The following is a 20,575-nucleotide window of genomic DNA, read 5'->3' on the forward strand; positions in this document are numbered from 1 at the left end:
TATGATGATGGGTGCTCTCTTCCATAACCACCTCCTAACCCATTGATGTATGGGATTCAGATGATCACCACAATCCATCTCTCTCAGTTGACACTATTCTTGCACTCTGAAGGCATTTTATATTGTTTAAACTATTTTGTTTTGATAAATAACTAGTTGTGTTCAACCTTGGTGCCATGTGAACTCTTGCAAGGTGATCCTCTATCCCGCAACCTTTTTTTTGTGAATATGTAACCTTATATTTATAATCAATAGAAAGGGACTATTCATTTATTTTTTTAAAGAGATAACCAATAAGACAAAATGAATTCATGACTAGAAATTAATTTAAAAACACCACAATACAAATCCATTCTTAAGCTTTAGAACTTAATAATGTTTATTGTGGAGTTTTTAAATTGGTAATAAGTTCATTTTTCTAATTACTGGGAGAACATGGCCCGACCCAAAGGTAGTAACAAGGGTACCACCATCCCTGGAGAAAGCCAAAGGAATCCAAAAATAGATCACAAAATAAATCATAGCACATACAATGGTACTAAAATTTTCTTTTTTCCTTTGAATGAGATTAGAGGTTCATTTCAAAGGTTGCAACCTTTGGCATCCTCACTTTTTCCTTTACACTATTTGCCACCCATCTTCAATCCAAGCTACTTGGAACTCCCAACCAACATATTTTTAGTCAAGAAAAAGCTCATGATCATCAACCTTTGATACATCCTATAGGGCCTAATCAACCTTATTAGTTGCTCCCTCGAACACTTGTGACTCCAATGGGTTATCCTTTTCTTTCCCCCCAACCAACATCTATGCCCAATTGTGAATCTCTTTCTACCCTTGATGACATGATTGATTGGTTGTGAGGAGCTAGTTGCACCTCTTGTGAAGCAACATCAACTGATGTTTTTTTCTCCCCCATAACAACCTATGAAAAAATCATTTGGATCTCACTTTTTTTCAATTGCACAGTGTTGTTGGGTAACATCTTTCCACAAAGAGGCCTCCTTTTTTATTTTACTTTATCATATTCCACAACTGTGGGACCAGTTTGAAAACAAATTCTACATCTAAACAAAATACCTTCATGATCTAATTTTTGTACCCAAAAACCTTTAGATGTATTGATTTTGATTTTTGCAGGAAGCCCTCCAACAATACTCAACTCTACTAAACTACGTGCAAATGTAGAATGATACAAGTTGGATGAATTTACATCAACCATCATAAAATTACCTAATGAATCCCCAATAGCTTCAAGACAAGAATTAAACTAAACATGTCGAGGGAGATTTGGAAGCCTTACCCATATTAGAATTTTGTCAATCATTTATGTACTTGGGCAAAAGTTAGAGTGTCATGGCTTAAACAATAGTATAAATTTCTCTTCCCTACACCAAACTTGGTCACACATAATCGTATTCTTATCTTGTATCTTTTTAAAAACCAGAATAAAAAATCCTTTTTTCATAGGGTAAATCTAAACCCAACTAGTGAGAAGAGGCTCCCAATTATTTGATATCCAGTTGTGTAGTTGCAGTAGACTAGGCTAGAAGTCTTTATAATATCCAATTAATTTCATTTTAGAAAAAAATTGCAGGGTTATGCACAACTTCCTCATCTATTAGACTCATCTAAAGACATTGAGATCTCCTTATTGGATATTGACACAAACTTCCTTTTTGCTAAACCCATCTCGTGCTAAAACCTTACACTTCTTTTACGGGACCGTGAATGAATCTGTAGCATAGACCCACCATTCCCAACCCAACAATCCTTCGCTTGGGTCACACAATTAGCAACAAACTTTGGATCACAATCCATGATGATCTCATTGATTGCCATATCAAAATATTTATGACCAGCCATGGGTAGGTCTAACTCATAATGTAGGTCATCAATATGGGGTGAGCCCTCGGCGTTTAAGATCCCTATTGCTGCCAAAGGTCCCAAAGCTTGTTGAGATCCCACTATCGCAAGCTTATTTTGAGGTAAAATGTGAACATAAGAGTCTCCTTTTTCAAAACAACATCATTGCAACACAATCTCCAAGCCAAATAATTGTTTGTTCCTTCAAGGGCACCATTCACAAGCGACAATTAAAGCCTAGGATAAGAAAAAATAACTAATTTGGGTTGAGGACGTGAAACCCTAACCCTCGCACATCCAACCAAAATAGAACTCCACAAACTCATCATTTTAGCTTCTTGTGGAGATTAATTAGTAATAGACAAATGAAAATATTAATTCTTTGCCTATATATAAAGATAGACCAATGATTGAAAGATGACAACTTTGACAACTATTTAAAAACAAAGATCAACAAAATACCTAACTTCTTAATAAAATCCAACATTAAAAAGAACTTAAGAATAATTTAGAAAAATGATTTTCCATCCTAAAATGATTGATCTCATGGAAGTATTAAAATCTTTAATCATGCTTAAAAAATGTGAAAATGATCTTATGCTTTCCTTACAACCATCATCAACAAATAATATTCTTGTAGGAACCATGGTTAGACTTAACGTCGAAGGTTTGCAACCCAAAATTGGTGAGCTATAAAAGCCCCCCCTCACAAAGAAACCCACTCGGTCCCGGGAAAGGAAAGTACTTAGCTCCTCACTTGCGAAAGGGCCTTAATCTCCCTCCCATACGACCAACCGCTGGCAAAGGAAAATATCCCAGTCCATAATATTTTCTGCGTGTTTGCCGCCCATGGAGTCCTTACGCCTCTGTAATAACCGAGGGGGTCTCTCTTATTCACCACCCCTTCACGTGTGTCAATCCCATTGGACAAGACAACACCTCTCGAACTCTTTTTCATACACCTCACCCACCCCAAAATTGTTTAAGCAACCAAGTCGTACCAGTCTGGGCATTACTGGCTTGTTGAAACACAAGGGGAGTAAGGGCAAAGAGAAGATATTTGTAAGCATGGGGGATTCTGTTGCTGTGGCCCATCCGGACAAGGGAGATTTGAAAGTCTTTTCTAATGGAGATGAGCTAGCAGCCAGCCTTGCCGATTATGTTGCTGGATTGTCCCAGGCAGCAGCCGCCCAGAGAGGGGCTTTCTCTGTGGTCTTGTCTGGTGGATCCCTCATCAGTGCACTCAGGTAGGTTTCTGCATAATGTGAATTATATACATCAAATTTGTTGTTTTTCCTGATCTCGTCCCATTGGATACTTAATGTTGATATTGTGAAGGCCAACAGTCACACCTTTCTTCCCTCCAATAAGCAAGTCTCTTGGTTTCCTGAGACTTTTCATTTGTAATATTATTGGAGCCTTTTTATATACCGCTCCTGCTCATTTGTAATCACCTTTTTTTAACATATTAACTCTGCAGTCTGGATGTAGCCACTATTGTGGTGAACCAGGATAAATCTGGTGTTACGTATTTTTCTTATTGCGTCTATTTTATTTATCTGTTTAAATCCTTTCTTTTATGGCTCTGCTTGTCTACTGGTTCCGTAGTAGCACAGGGCCCACCCATGTAATTGGGAACATTTTGTTCAAAAAGAGTTGAACTTACTGTTGGTTGTGAACGTAAGCGGGAATGAGCAGAATCTTCAGGGTTGTGATGGATGAAGTACTCAGTCCCATGTCTATACTCCAACAATTTGTCTTTCTCTATGCCATCGTGCCTTATTCCTAGGCAACTACCTTGGCAGTGAATGTGCTCTATTTCACAGACCTAAGGTTGTGAAGATATAGGCGGAGCATCTGATTGATTTATGGTAGTGAACTGTTTTGAGTTTGCATTTTCATTGTCATAACTTCCCGAGTTGAAGAGGGAGTCTTCTGCCTGAGTATGCCATGTATCCTCTGAGGAAGAGACAGGGGCAGCAGCAAGAACTGATGTAGGAGACAGATTGTTTGTGGGATACAGCAACTGGGTATTGCCATGCTGAGAGTGTGTGCCATTACTCATCATATCAAGTAAAGGAATGAATTCTCTGTTAGGAGTCTCGTCTTTAGAATGAGGAAATACCTTCTCATTAAAGATGACATCTCTGCTCCTAATGATCTTCTTTCCAGTTAAACTCCAAAGCCTGAAGCCAAACTAATCCTCTCCATATCCAACGAATATGCAAGGCTCGGATTTAGGATCCAGCTTGCTTCTCTTTTCTTTGGGCACATGTGCAAAAGCCTGACAACCAAAAACTTTAAGATGAGAGTAAGAAATTCTTCTACCTTGCCATTCCTCTTCCGGAATTCCAAAGTTCAACCTTGAAGAAGTACCCTGATTAATCAGATATACGGCTGTATTACATGCCTTAGCCCAGAATTCTTTTCTCAATCTAGCATTTGAAAGCATACACCGAGCTTTCTCCATTATTGTCCTGTTGAGTCTTTCCGCTGCCCCATTTTCTTGAGGGGTGTAGGGTACAACTTTCACCCTACGAATACCATTATCTGCACAATAATTGTCGAACTCCAACGAACAGAACTCACCTCCGTTATCCGTTTTTAAACATTTGATCTTATGGCCCCTTTGGTTTTCAACAAGAGCTTTGAAAACTTTAAACTTCGAAAAAACTTCAGATTTATTTGCCATCATATATATCCATACTTTCCTAGTACAATCATCAAGGAAAGTAACAAAATTTTTTGCACCTCCTAAAGAGCTTACCTCAACCGGACCAAAGACATCCGAGTGTACAAGTTCCAATGGTTTTTCCTTGAGATTATGTCCATCTTTCAAGAAGCTGACCCGCTTTTGCTTTCCGTAAAGACAATGTTCACAAAATTCCAAATTTGCTAATTGGAGACCCAGTAGTTGATCGCTTTTGAGCATTACCTCAAGGCCCTTTTTGCTCGTGTGGCCTAATCTTTGATGCCAAATTGCTGCATCTCTGCCCATGACTGTCATAGCAGCCCCTATTTCAGTAGGCTTCTCAAGAAGATAAAGATTACCAACTTTATTTCCCTTGGCAATTATTCTCGAACCCTTGGTAACTTTCCAAGTATTTGGATATAAGGATGGATAATATCCTTGTGCAAAGAGCTGACTGACGGAAATCAGATTTCGCTTTAATTTGGGAACATGGCGAACATCTTTTAACAACCATTGCCCTCCATCTTCCAGCTGTAACAAAATGTCACCTTTACCAACTATTTCGCAAGATTTGTTGTCTCCAAGAAATACCTCTCCAAATTGACCTTCATGGTAATTTGTGAAACAATTCGTACATGAAGTGGCATGGAAGGAAACTCTGGAATCTATCACCCAAGAATCTGATTTTGAGTCACTTGTAGAAAGAACTAGAGCGCTTTCATCTTTCTCATAGGCTGTATTGGCTTCAATGTTTCTCACATTTTCTTGTGCTTTCTTGTAAGCCTGACAATTTCTCTTTGTGTGGCCAGGCTTACCACAAAACCAACATTCTCCATTCCTACCTCTTGACCTTGAACGATTGGGTGATTTGGATTTCCTTTGATTGTTATGGTTATTACCTCTATGATGGCTTCTTCCCCTTCGCTTGGTGCTGACCATGGTGAGAGCATCACCGAATGAGGAGTCTTTGTTACTCCTTCTCATGTCTTCACTTAATAAAGTGGCAACAACTTTGTCGTAGGCCAGCTTTGACTTCGTAGAGTTTGAAGTACTTACAGGTGTAACTACAGGATCCCAACTGTCAGGTAACGGACATAACAAGATGATGGCTTGGGCTTCATCATCTTGAGTCATACCAACCGAGCTTGCTTGACATAATAGGGTATTCAAATCATTTATATGATTTGACATCGCAGTCCCTTCCTTCATTTTTAGTTTGTAGAGTTTCTTCATAATGAAGATTTTGTTTGCAGCCGACGCCGTTTGATACATATTCTGAAGTTTGAGACTTGACTTCTTGTTTGAGACATTGAACAAGACGTTTTTCACTAGCAAGAGAAAAATGGATGCCATCGCCTTCTCATCCATCTTTTTCCAATCTTCATTAGACATTGTAGACGGTTTCTTAGACTTTCCTTCGATTGCGAGAGCCAAGTCTTGCTTAACCAGCAAGGAGCGCATCTACACTTTCCACAGGCTGTAATTCTTGCCTGTAAATTTCTCTATTTTCATATCCTCCATCTTTTCGGAAAAATTCAACACCAATTTCCCAATCTGCACACCTCGTGCTCTGATACCAATTGAAAGGATTTAAACAGAGAAACAAAATAGACGCAATAAGAAAAATACGCAACACAAGATTTTTCCTGGTTCACCACAATAGTGGCTACGTCCAGATTGCAGAGTATTGAATTAATATGTAAAAAAAGGTGATTACAAATGAGCAGGAGCAGCATATAAAAAGGCTCCAATGATATTACAAATGAAAACTCTCAGGAAACCAAGAGACTCGCTTATTGAAGGGAAGATATCAACACTTAAGACATCCATTCATTTGGATACAGTATTTGATATAAATTTAATACTTGGTCTTGTCTCCCTGGATACAAACTTAAGCTCCTTCATATCAATTTTAGTAATTTTTAAGCCCAGGAGAAAGTCAGACATCAATTTGGTCTTTCATACAGAATTAAGTAATATCTTTGTTTTACAGTGGGATTTATTTTCCTTTTTATGTAGCTAGATCTGATCTGAATTAACAATGCGATTGCCAAGTTCAAATAGTAGTTTTTGAAGGCCTTTGGACATTTTAATTTAGTAATTGATTACACAAGCCGTGCAATTTGAAATTTCAGACGTGATCACCTGATCATTGTTTGATTTCATAGAGATGAATAACCATTGATATTCAAAGTCGATTATATGCAGATATATCTCCATTTGCATATTCTACAAAGCCTGAACTGAAGCAATGGTCAAATGACCATTTTGATGAAAAAATTTAATAGTTGTTTCTGGCTTTTATAATCAAGATATTGATTACAAATGAGAGTGCACTGTCAAGTCACAAGCTTTAATGGCATGGATGCATAGATACGAGTAAAGATTGACACCTTGGTTTGATTTTCGACAATTGTACTTTCTTGAATGTGTGCTTGCTAATTGAGACCCTTTAGGCCAAATCCAGATTTGTTTACTGCCTTTAGTAGTCTCCCTGTTCTTTTGTTTGCTAACTATAAGTAAGGCAATGGGCCTATTTGATGTGAGAGTAAGCTTGAGGACGTTTCTGAATAAAGAAGGTATTATAGCAACGTGCAAATCATCCTCATTGAACAATATGATCGTTATGATAAGTTTTTCAGCCCCTGGATATTTGCCAGCCTCTTGTTGATTAAAATAAAGGGTTACAAGAAGCAAAAAGTAGGCAAAGGAAACTTAAGGAATCTGGAGTGACGAAGAATGAGCAGGCTGCTGATAAGAAGGGAAAACCCCCTTGTTTTGTTGATAGGCTGCCCCAAAAAGAGGGCAATGAAAATAAATGAAAGAATTCAATTGGAATATAATGTGTTTTTAAAGCCCTAGCTAGGAAGGGAGTTGTGAAAATGCTTTTAAACTCTCAAGGTTCTATTGAATTCAATTGTTTCTCCAAGAGTTCAAATTCACTAGTTGTAAACTCAATTAGACAATAATTTTCATCGGAGCAAAAGCTTTCAATGTTACACAAATCATGGCCATGGTACAGGGGTGTGATGTTCTCGGGTTGAGTAAGTACTCATTACAGAAGGATAAAGTTTTGAAATTTGGCTTTTCACCTTGTAACAGAGTTACTGGGGGCTATTGTTAAAATTGGAGGTACAGAAATAGAGCTCTCTCCAATTCATGATTTTGATTCTCATATTGGAGGACAGGAACTTTGAAAGTGTTGGGAAAAAAGATGATAAATTAGAAGGATTGGCATTTTTGTGGGAAGAAAATGAATTACGTTTGGTGTCTGCTTAAGATAACATTGAATATTATTAATTCCTCACAGGGAAAGAGAAAGGACAGTGAAAGTGTAGTATTGAAAAAGGAAGAGACAGAATTTACTCAAGGCATGACAAATTTCTTCTTAAGCTTTTTTTTTTTAATAAAAGAAACTACTGAATCCGGGCATGACAGTTCTTCCCTATAATCCTTCAAATGATCCCTTAATTATTATCCTCACAATTGAAATCCTCTTGGGGGATTGATTGTGTCTTTATAAGATGAATGCATTTCATTTGCATGATAACTATTGTTTGGATGGTCTCAAAACTATGTGCAAGCTTGGCAGGCCTGTTTTATTTACAATTGAAATTCATGCAGTTTTATGTAAGATTAAGGCAGTGCTAATAAGGGAATAGTTTAGGCAATCACTGGAAAAGCAGATAGGTTTGAGGATAGGTTTTAGGGCACTGAGAGGTGAATGGTCTTAAGAGGAAGTAATGAAGGTAAAAACAGAGATCAAGCATATTCAGAAGTATCTATTGCAGGGTCCTAGATTGAGGTTTTGACTAACTTGATTGAATTGAAAGGGATAAAGGCTAGATATTGCTTATGTGTAAAGAATGGATGACTCTCAGAGTCTGTTTGCTTGCACATATCAATAAGACAAGGAAGCACTCTTCCCCCTGTCTTATTTGTGATTACGGCTGAATCCATTCATTGGTTTCTTTGGAGTTCCTAATTTGGTCCTCCTTAGGGGGATTTAACTGTCCCACAAGGAGTTACCCCTAGACATACAATTTTCTGTTGATGCAACTGTCATTTCTATCTAGAATCTTGGAGCATCAAGTGTTGATCTCTATGCCTAAGTTGCCAATTAGTGTTCAAACACTTAGTCATTTACTGGGCAAGATTGAACAGTCACCAGTGTGACCGAAAAGGCCGAGTATACAAGGACTTGTTTACTTTTGATATAGATTGAGCAAGTCAGAGATTGCCGAGCACCCTAGTTGAGTCTGAGCACACAAATATATGCTAAGCTAATACAGTTGAGGCCGAGTACAATCGTAAGATAGTTTTTGCCAAGCCAACAGTGAGAAGCATGTTTATAGAAGCTGAGTGCTAGTATGAATGTTAGTTACAATCGAGTGTCGTCCGAGTGTTAGAACATTCAAATGCCGAGCAAACCAATATTGTCATATGAGTTTGTAATTGCACAGGCAATTATGTAAATCATTTTTGGCTGACTTCTATATGGCATTTAATGATTGAAGAGATAGGTTGGATGGAGATTATGTGTTATTACAAAAGGTGATGATCCCAAGGAAAGCTAAGTAACCAATTAGAATATCAGAGGGAAAACAACATAAGAGATGTAATGTAAACTGTTGATTATGATCTAGAACTTTCAAAGATCATCTATTTAACGACGGTTCTAACCCTAGAATCAATGTGTGGTGAGAAGAAAGAAGCGAACAAAAGATAGTTTGAATGTGAAGTGCATTAGAAGAAGCAATGAATGAAACCAGAGCAAGAAAGGCTAAGTTTGAAGGAAAATCGGACAAGGGCAATCCAAGCAGTGAAGGACAAAAACAGAGATATCAGATTGAGACATTATATAGATGTCATGTCCCTTTCGCACTAGTTCTTTTGGCACCTGGTTAATCTATCTCCACATCCTGATAGATTAATGACATTTCCAGAAAGGATGCCTGCCAGTCACAAGGGAAGATTTGTCTTAAGTTCATCATTTAATGTATTAAAGTACTTTAAAAAAGTTACTTTATGTTTTATTAAGACATTCACTTTATAAAGTGACTTAAGTGACTAGAAGACGAAATTGGTGTTTTATCCTACTTCTCTTATTGCAACACTCTTTCCTCACTTCAAGGTTACAAAAAGGAGGCTCAGTCTTGGGAATAGCACCATGAATATATGTCATTTAGATGAAATCCTAATAGTTTCTTAAGGTGACAGGATTTGTTTTCTGAGGACAAAACCCCTCATTGGAAAAAAGAGGAGTCTAGACGCCAACCTAGCCTCTTCCTATTTGCACATCATAAATTGCGATTCCAAAATTGGTTCATTGTATATTTCAGTATGGAGGGTTTTGCAACGACAAGAAGATGATATTGGTTTCTCTCTAAGACAACATGTACAGGTTAGTTAGAGTTAAGTTTGGAATAAGAAGTAACTAGACTATACATTAGCAAGAGCAGTGTTGTTTGTTGGTCGGTTCAAACTCCTATATCCTTCCAGACGAGACTCCATTAATAGTTGGGTCGAGTTGGACATTATTTGTAAGTTCCATTGGCAAACAAAATGTGAGCAGTACATATTATAGTGGTGACATCTCCTTTTCGTAAGGGCACTAATCTGTACGCATAAACCTCTGGGTGTCAATGGAAGAACGGTGAAGAAGAATATCTGTCGTGGGTGAACAGGTCTATTTAGAAAACTCGCACTTGGTATTGGTAAGGGACGTGAGGTTGGAGTACGAGTTTGGCTATGCTAAATTCACCTTAACCACATACTTTATACCACGAGATGATGGTGTCATAGTAGGTTAAGAAGATTGCCAACATTTGAAAGACTAGATTTGCAGAGGAGGAGTACAATCACAGCCAACTCACGCAAAGTACATCCAGCTAGATAGCTGCGGATTCACCAGTTACTACGGTGGTATCAGAGCCACAAAACCTACCATCTTGTGGGTTGAATAGGAAGAAAATGACAGCAGGGTATGAAGAAAAAACCTTATAATTTTAGTCACCTCCAACTAGAACAAGCAGGGTCTTCTGAACAAATTGACATTGAAGACAGCTATATATTGGATGAGGAATTGGATTTTGGAATTGGTGAACAAGTTGAATAGGTTGATCATTTTGAACAGGTAGAACAGGTAAACAGCTTTCAAATGGCACGTAATGAAATGGAACCAGATAGGGAAGTTAGGGAAACATTGCGGGCTATTAGAGATGGGCAAAATAATATAGTTGATGCGCTTCAACAACTTGTAATTAATTTACAGCAATTAGCCCCTGCTAATAGGAGAGCTCCGAGCCATCATAGTGGAGGTAATAGTGTAGTTGGATCACCCCGAGCTATTAGAGCTCCCACACGTAACACTGACAAGCTTTTAATGCTAGTGTTTAATTTAGAAGAGTCAACACCTCTAGCAACACCAAATCTTCTACCGGATAATGTTATGGCAATGTATGATGAATGGGATTTGTTTCCTAATCGTATTAAACAAAATTTGGCTTTTGTCCAGCATCTAAATCAGAAAAGGGAGTCAGATAGACAACAACAGGATAGGAGACCTAGAGCACCTAACAGAGACTTAAAGCATGCTATGAACAAATTATCTCTCCTTAATTTTGATGGCAGCAGTAAGACATCTGCGAGAGCTTCGATTCACAAGCTAGACATGTACCTCACTCTTAAGCCTATGTTAGAGACAGAAGCCATCAGGTTTGTTGTGATGCACTTAGAAGGAGCGAAGTATGATTGGTGGCATCACGGGTTAGTTACACAGGATCATAGTCTCATTACATCATGTGAGACTTTCAGCTCTAAGCTGATTACCCGCTTTGATAGGAAGGATATAGAGGTCTATTACAGGGACTTGGTATAGCTACGACAGAGCAGATCTCTAGATGATTTCATTGACGAGTTTCAACGGATCTCAGTGATGGTTCCTGATATGACAGAACAACGTAAGGTAATGCTGTTCACGGAGGGTTTATAGGATAGATGTAGAGGTTTGGTTAAGGTACTTAAACCAAACACTCTGGATGATGCTATTAAGATCCTTCACGATCTAGAGTCACCCTCTTCGATATTACATCCTCCTAAGAAGATGTATAAGGGGACCTCTTCGTTCTAAAAGAATAAAAACCATCATAAGGCTACACCTCCCAGGATGGACTTTGAGACACAAAATGAACTCAGAAGGAAGAAGCTATGTTTCACTTGTAGAGAGCCATGGATGCTGGATCACAGATGCCTTGGCAAGGGCAAGATACATTATTTAGAGGTACTTTTAGAGGAGGATGATAAGCGGCAAGAGGGCAGCGATGTTGAGGGCAGTGATGAGGAGGAGAACGAGGATCGACCACCTAGAGGGAAGAAGAAAGCAGGTGCCCAGGAGTAGCCTCCTATCATAGCATCACTTTCTAGCGATCCCACAAGTCACCCCTTTCGTGTGAAAGGAATTGTTAGGAGACAGTGTATTATTTGTCTCTTGTATACAGATGCCTCTCATAACTTCATAAGCTCACGATGGGTTATGTTGTCCTGCATTTTGTCACCTCAAAATGTTGGTAACAGCAAAAAATGTTTTTCAAGCTAGTTTCGCATTTCTCTAAGCTTGAATTTGATATTCAATTGCTTAATGTTGATCGATCAATCCATTTCAATTCGTATATCAAATCTTTTTACTGAAGGCCTTTGTCAAGTCTTTTTCGTTTTGTCTTTTGTCGAGCCTTTGCTTGATTTTTGAAGCCTTCATCATCCGTTCTTTGTTTTTAAGTTTGCGTTTGTTTGTTTTTAGTCATTTGGTTTTGCTCATGTCATGCCTTTTGTTTTTCCTTTCGATTCGGATTAACTTGGAAGTCAATTGGAGTTGTCAGTCAAGAGTTATGCCCATTTTAGTGCTTCAAAAGTGGACCTTTTGGGTGCAACAACATGAATTAAAAATATGATGTTATAGTTTCAATTTGACTTTCAGTTTCACTTTTTGTTATGTTTTTAAGTTACTTTTAACTTAAAATTTTTAAGTTAAAGTGACTATAGTGCACTTTATGTTATAATTTTAAGTTGAGTTACTTTTTAATTTTTCACTTAAAATAACTATATAACTATATAGTTTTAGTTTTAAAAATCAAATGTTTATTTAATGTTACTTTTAAATGATGTTTATATGTTATATTTCTATATATGATAAATAAATTTTGTTTATGGCCCATTTTGTAATATTTTTATAATTTTAAGTGAATTAAATGACTTAAAATCTTCATAAGTGGACATTTTATATGCAATAACATGTAAAATCTATCAAAAGTGGACATTTTACATGTCATTGGATATAAAGTTTGATTTGGTAGACTTTTTTGATGTCATTACATCAAAAGTCCATCATAAGTGGACCTTTTTGATGATATTGCATCAAAAGTGAAGTTTTCATGCTTAAACATCTAAAAGGTGAGTTGCATTTTAAAATATGCTTCCTCCCCCAAAAGGTCTGTTTTTGCCTATGAGCACATATTAAAACATGTAATGGCACCTATAAAGTGTGATTTTGGAGAGATGCATATTTTAAAATGTGTAAGTGACCCAAAAAGGTCCGATTTTGGAGAAAGACGTGTTTTAATATATGCATTGACCCTTCAGAAGTTCGTTTTTGAAGAACATGTCCTTGCCCTCCAAGAACCCAATTTTGATCATAACTTGAGATTTTCTCAATGGATTTGCATGAGATTTCTTCCATTAGGGTCGTTTTTGCTTGGCAATGGATTTTCTAACATCAACAATGAATTTTTCGAACTCCTTCCAATGGCACATTTTTGGAAAAATCTTCAAATAACTCCATTTTGAGAGATTTAAATCATGTTTTTGCAAGGAAAAGAGGAGTTTTGGCATCTTCAATCATTTGCAATACATCTTGGCTCACATTTTTGCACTAAGAAGCCAAAAATGAATTCATTTCATGCCTTTTATGAATTAGGTTTTTGCTAAAAAACGCCCAGAAAATTGGGGTTTTTATCCACTTTTTTGCATTTTGGAGTCACTTTTTGCATTTTGATTCATGTATATGCATTTGGGGAAGTTGTTTTTGCATTCACAAGTCAAAAATGATTCGAAAACATGCATTTTTTGGCCATGTTTTTGCAAAAACAGCCCAAATTTTTTACATAAAAAACTCATGTTTTTGTTCAAAAAAATTCATTTCCAACCCATGCCTTTGATCAGAAGGGATTGTTTTTGAGTTTTAAATGCATGATATTGTCTTTGGAGACCATGTATTTGGCACTTTCATGTCAAATTGGATCCTTCATTGTTCATTAATTTTTGTTAAATGGAAGTACGGAAAAAGTTAAATTATTGTTTGAGAATCTGGATTTTGAGAAGAATTGGTCTTCAAACTCTATGATTCATGCTATTTTAGCTCACAACCTCCAAGTAAGTGGACATTTTCAAACTTGCTCATCAATTCATGCTTATCTTGCTATTTCCATGCATATTATGGCTTGTTATTTCACACTTGTCCATATATATTCCATGAAAAGTGCATGTTGCCTTTAAAAATAATGAAAACTCTCATTTTCACACTTTTGGAATTTTCCCAAATTCCAAATTCGAATTTATACTTGAAAGCAATTTGCATATTGACATGTTTGAGTTTAAGACCAAAGGCATGTGTTTGTTTATCATTGTTTGCTTACTTGCCTTTTCATTTTTCTTCTTTTGGAAAAAAATTGTTTTGCTTCACTCCACATTCCATTTCCATCCCTCCATATGCATTCGTGACTTTATGAGCAATTACATGTTTCCGCATTTTTCCATGCTTTCCACCTCATCTTCCATTTGCACTTATATGTAAAAGCTCGTTCACCATCCGCATTTGCATTCCATCTCATTCTTCCATCCCTTGTTACATGTTGCACTTATATGTAATCATTTTTCATGCAACAACGTCTTGAAGCCCCTAAGTCACATTTTGGAAATCAACAATCTCCATTTGCACGCATTCCCATGCACGAAGCACTTTAATTCAAACAAAAAAAAAAGAAAAATAAGTTAAAGGTGCTGATGGAAAGTTGTTTAGAGTTTACATCTGGACATCGTCAAGAAGGTTTTCAAAGTGTCAAAGAATCTAAAATGTGCCAATCTGCAAAGGAGAATTCACGACAACTTGAGTGAGAAAAGCTGGAGCACATCAAGTTTCCACATGACAACGGACAATTCATCAAAGTTAGAAGTTATCAAAAAACGCAAAACCATGGTTATCAAGGTGAATGCAGCGGTACAAAGTATAGGAACTCCCAATCTTGTTATCATCTGAGATAGCATTGTCAAGTACAAGGCCTTTCAGGACAATCCATAGGATTGTTTCAATTCTCTTCCGTCTTCTTTCTTCTCTTTTTATGTTTGTAGTTGAAGAGGATGCATTACATGAAGATGTGTAATTATATGTAATGCAAGTTACATGGTATGTAAAAGATGTAATGCGAGTTGGATGTGCAGTTGCATGTAACCCTATATTTTCTCTTTCAGTTAGACCAGGTCAAAGTTGGTTGAGTTGCTCCCACTTTTTCGTCCACCTTTTTCTCAACTCTTGTGCCTATACAAAGGAGTGCCCCCTCATTGTAAAAATTATCTTTTGTTGTATGCAAGAAAGCTTTGCGACATTTGTGCAAGCATAACTTTGATTGTGTAGTATGAATTTGGGAGAAAAGTGAATAAAAGAAGCAATTGAATTCGAAGCTTTCTCTGGAAGCAATTGTGATAGAGCAAATTAGAAGCTTTGACGGTAATTTGTGCCTATTGTCTTTGATTTATTTTATTATTGTGTGTTCAATAAAAGAGCATAGTGATTTAAGAAGCAATCGGAGTCAAAGCTTTGATTGGGAGTGGTTGTGGAAATATATAGCTAAAAGCTTTCTCTGTAGCTTATTCTTCACTCTTAATTCGCAAAATAGTTAAGTTATTCTTACTTTTACGAGTCTTTGTGGCCTAATTGTAAAACTTTTCATATAGAAGTATGGCTGGACTTAGAGCCAATTGGTACATTTTCAGCTAGCCTTTGAGTTAGTGAAGGTTTATTGTTATCACTGTTTTCAGCTCTTGATAGAAGTGTAGTTAGAGATTCACCCTGCCCATTACTCGCACTACGAGTAAGTGGAGTTTTTCTTGAAAGTTAAGAAAAAAGGATATTGATAACACCTTTTTTACAAAATTTCTTGACTTTTTGCTTATGTTGAGTTGATCTAAGGAATAGTGAGAAGGGGGAGCATTCCCTTTAAGGTAGGAGAGACTCTGTCTCACACACTGTGGTTGGTCATTCTATTTTGTGACTAGATTTTTACCCAAAACTGTTGGTTGCAAAATATCCACCCAACTGGTCACCAAGAGAAATTTACAGATTGATGACATACCTGAGTTTGAGGTTAGGGTGGGAGGAGGTGAGAGATTGAGATGTTCAGGGAAGGTGTCAGGACTTCTGATTCATTTTGGTGATTTCCTTCTAGAGGCAGATTTTTATGTGGTGGATTTAGATGGACTAGATGCCATGTTGGGTATACAGTTGTTATAGACCATAGGTAGATATACAGCTAACCATGAGAAGATGCAGTTGGAGTTCTTACAGGATGGTCGATAGGTGGTCCTCAAGGCTATGCTAGAAGGGGAGCTTAGGTTGATAACAACTCATAGGATGGAAGCCATTTTGAGGCACGATGATATCGAGTGGGCGACACAGTTTTTCATCTCTTCTAAGGTGACATAGGGTATAGGACAGCAGTACCATTGTGACATCCAAACGGTGCTCGACAAGCACAGGAGGGTATTTGAGGATTTACCCCCAAGTATTCCACCAAATAGAGGGTTTGAGCATATCATTGAGCTAGAGGAGGGTGCCAAACCCTTCATTACCACTCCTTATCGTCACCCCAGGCATTACAAGGAAGAGACAAAGAAGACGATTAAGGAACTACTAGATATGGGACATATCAGTCTCAACTCCAACCCTTTTGCCTCTTCAGTGGTGTTGGTCAAAAAAAAGGATGGCACCCTTCGGATGTGTATTGGTTACCGTGCCCTTCATAAGAGAACTATTAAAAATAGGTATTCGATTCTCCAAATTGATGAGTTACTGGATGAGCTTCATGGAGCTGTTTATTTCTCGAAGATATATCTTCAATCAGGATATCATTAGATATGAGTCCGAGAGGAGGATGTGCATAAGACAACTTTTAGATGCCACTACGAACACTATGAGTTTTTGGTGATGCCATTTGGGCTCACTAACGCACTAGCTACTTTTTAGTCATGCATGAAGCACATCTTCAAAAAGCAGCTATGAAAGAGTGTGCTGATTTTCTTTGATGACATATTGATCTTTAACAGGACTTGGGAGGAACATTTGTAGCACCTAGATGAGATCCTTAGCCTCATGGAAGAACACTCTTTATTTGCAAAGGAGTCTAAGTGCAAATTTGGATTAACTAAGATTCTCTATCTGGGACACGTAATTGGTGTAGAGGGAGTTAAAGGTACATCAAGAAAAGATACATGCAATCCTTGATTGGCCACTACCAAGAAATGTATCTAAGGTGCGGGGCTTCCTTGGCCTTCGTTCTTATTAGAGTTGATTTGCCAAAGGTTTTTCCCAGATAGCAGCCCCCGTTATCAATCTGACATGGAAATGGGTATTTAGATGGATAGAGGATTCAGAGGCAGTCTTTGATAGACTGAAATAGGTGATGAGCATGTGCCTAGTTTTGGCAATTCCTAATTTTTCTAGACTTTTTTTTGGAGTGTGATGCTTCAAGGAGCGAAATTGGGGCAGTTTCGATGCAGGACCGTCATCCCATAGCTTTTGAAAGTAGGAAACTTAGGGGCAGCAAGTTATTATATTCTACGTATGATAAGGAAATGCTAGCCATAATGCACGCTTTAGCCAAGTTTAGATAGTACTTGGTAGGAAGCAAGTTCATAGTAAAGACGGATCATAATAGCCTAAGTTACTTTTTGGAATAGGAGTTGAATGAAAGACAACAAAAATGGATCAACAAGGTTCAAGCATATGATTTTGACATTGAATATGTCAAGAGGAAAAATGACATAGTTGCCGATGCATTTTCTAGAAGACCCTCAGTAATGGAGTGTTGTGCCATTTCCGAGATTTCAATGGAGTGGAGGTCTCAACTATTAGTTGAGTTGTCATATCCCCATTTTAAGATAGAATTTTAATAATAATTAGATAATACAATGTTATTAAATAAATAATAAAGTTATATTAAATATAATACCAAACTATAAACCAAGGAAATAATAATAATTATTTAATCTATATTATTAATTAAATAATATTTAGTATGATATTTCAAATAATTTAAAATAATATAATTTCAATGAGTAAAGAAAGAGATAAATAAAATTAAATACAAGAGACAATTGTAGAAAGTACGTTAACTTTTTAAATAGAATTTAATAATAAATAAATAAACACATATAAGTAAGTAAATAAATAATATAACATAGAATAATATAAATTAACTAAATCTAATGAAAATTCAAGAAATGTTTAACAAATAGACATGACTTCTTAAAATTAAGATATTTAAATGGGAGGAGAGTTTATTTTAGAGAGGGGAAAAAAGGAAGAGAAGAAAAGAGGAGTTCAAAAGGAAAAATGGAAGAGGAAAGTAATATGAAGAAAATAAGGAAGTGACTTTCTAAAAAGATATCAATGATATTGAAAGGATGCAAACCATTGAAGGGTCATAATTATGAATAGTTGTGATTCTCTAAAAATATTTTAATTATAAAGTATTGAGACTTTTCCAAAGGATTTTAGTTATGAAGGGTTGTGACTTTTCGAAAGGATTATAACTATGAAGTGTTATGACTTTTCAAAGGGTTTGTATTATGAAAGGGTGTGACTCTTGAAAAAGAAGAAGGTAAGAAAGGTATGTTTATGAATTATATTTGTTTAATTATGTTTATGAATTTATTTATGAACAATACTTGTGGATAATATTGTGTTAGCTCATGGGTTAACACCATGGATATCAATGTGAACTCAAAGCATGAAGCATGTGAGATATTGATATCTACATTGTCCGCCATGGCTGAGATTTGATATCAAAGCATGGAGCATGGAGATATTAAGATCTCCATTGTCTGCCATGGCCAATAATCGAGTAATAATACATTAATCTATTAGGAGAATTATAAGACTCAAAGCATGGGGGTAGCAAGGTATTAACACCTTGAACCGACCACCATGGCCAAGAATTTTCCATGTTGCCAGAATATTTTGATTTTGTCAAACATATGCATGTCGTTGGCCTTGGATAGAGGATGCCCGTCCAAGAAGAATCTTAAGGGGTGCATTTTTGGGATGATGCGAAGTAGCTATGAGCTATAAAGCCCGATCTAGAGACGTCCTTAAGATTGGGGTTAACTTAGAGGGTAGAATAATATAATTAGTTTTATTGTTATTGTGATTCTAACATTTATTTTTGCAGGTATTACTTGTCCCTAACTAACCCTATTCAGTGGGGACATTACATGAGTATCCAAAAAATACTCACACTTGTCAGATTATGGATGGTCTACTTCAAGATGATTGGTACAAGGTAATGAATGAAATTATATATTATAAGAATAGAATCTACCTAGTATCAGAATCTAAACTTAAAATGGCTATTATGCACACTATACATGATGCACCTACAGGGGGCCACTTAGGGTTTTTCAAAACCTACAGGCAGATTAGAGAGAGATTCTCATGGAAGGGGCTAAAAGGCGATGTATTGCAGCATGTTAGAGAGTGCCAAGCTTGTTAGCAGAACAAGTCAAAACAGGGCTTTCCAACAGGTTTACTTCAGCCTCTCCCTATTCCAACTCAGAGGTGGGAGAGTATCTCCATGAATTTTATTATAGGGTTGCCAAGGGTCCAAGGCAGAGATTGCATTTTTGTGGTGGTAGACAAATTGACTAAGTTCGCGCACTTCTTTGCTATTGCAGCAGACTGGTCAGCCTCTTAGGTGGTTGAGTTGTTCTTTCGAGAGGTTTTTCGTCATCATGGATTACCCAGGACTATTGTGAGTGATAGGGACAACAGGTTTTTTTGTACCTTTTGGCAGGAGGTTTTTAGATTGGCAGGTACAGAGTTGACACCTAGTACTAGCTATCACACGTAGAGGGATGGTCAAACTGAAATAGTGAATAAATGGGTGGAAGGGTATTCGAGAAATTATATTGTAGGTCAGCAAAGAGCTTGGGTTAAATGGTTGTATTTGGGGTAGTATTGCTATAACTCCACATATCATATGTGCATTCGAAAGACTCCTTTCCATGGTCTTTATGGCTACGAACCTCTCTCTTTCATTGACTTGGCTTTACAGGTCAGTAGGGCTCCCTTAGCCAAAGATTAGGTCCAGGATCAATAGGATATTCTCAGATCTCTTAGAGATAATATTCAATAGGCAGAACCAGCAAAAGTTATACGTTGATCGACATCATATTGAGCGAAGCTTCAAGATAGATGACATGGTTTATCTTCGTCTCCAACCATATAGACAGAGCTCCTTGAAGAAAAAGTGGGTCAAAAGAGCTTAAGCCCAAATTTTATGAACCTTATTGCATCACCAAGAGGGTAGGTGAGGTTGCTTATGAGTTGGATTTACCTGGTGACAGTTGAATCCACAATGTGTTTCACGTCTCTTGTCTTAAGAAGGCAATTGGTCAGCAAGTTATACTGTCAGAGGGCTTGCCTCCTCCTGACGAGGAGGGTATACTGGAATTGGAGTTGGCAGAGGTGATTGAGACCAGGGAAAGGAAGCTGCGAAACATATCTGTCAGAGAATATCTGGTCCGTTGGAAGGATTTACCATATGAAGACGCCACTTGGGAAGGTGAGGCTATTTTACAACATCCAGCATTGAGATTGCTTGAGGGCAAGCAATCCTGGGAAGGGAGGGCTGTCATGTCCCCTCTTTCGCACTAGATCTTTTGGTGCCTGGTTAATCTATCTCCACATCC

General features: G+C 37.2%; 1 protein-coding gene across 1 annotated transcript in view; it reads left to right on the forward strand.

Annotated features, from left to right (window-relative positions):
- The first annotated feature begins 2,850 nt into the window (after positions 1-2,850).
- The window catches only part of LOC149554891 (putative 6-phosphogluconolactonase 4, chloroplastic), a 51,205-nt gene continuing 33,480 nt past the window's right edge, over positions 2,851-20,575 (forward strand). Inside the window, exon 1 of the mRNA XM_089828901.1 lies at positions 2,851-3,113. Within this exon, the coding sequence (XP_089685027.1) occupies positions 2,935-3,113 (179 nt within the window). The 5' untranslated portion in view covers positions 2,851-2,934. The remainder of the gene's footprint in view (positions 3,114-20,575) is intronic.

The sequence above is a fragment of the Cupressus sempervirens genome, chromosome 5 (assembly GCF_028749045.1).
Source record: "Cupressus sempervirens isolate cs-2001-9-10 chromosome 5, ASM2874904v1, whole genome shotgun sequence".
NCBI lineage: Eukaryota > Viridiplantae > Streptophyta > Pinopsida > Cupressales > Cupressaceae > Cupressus > Cupressus sempervirens.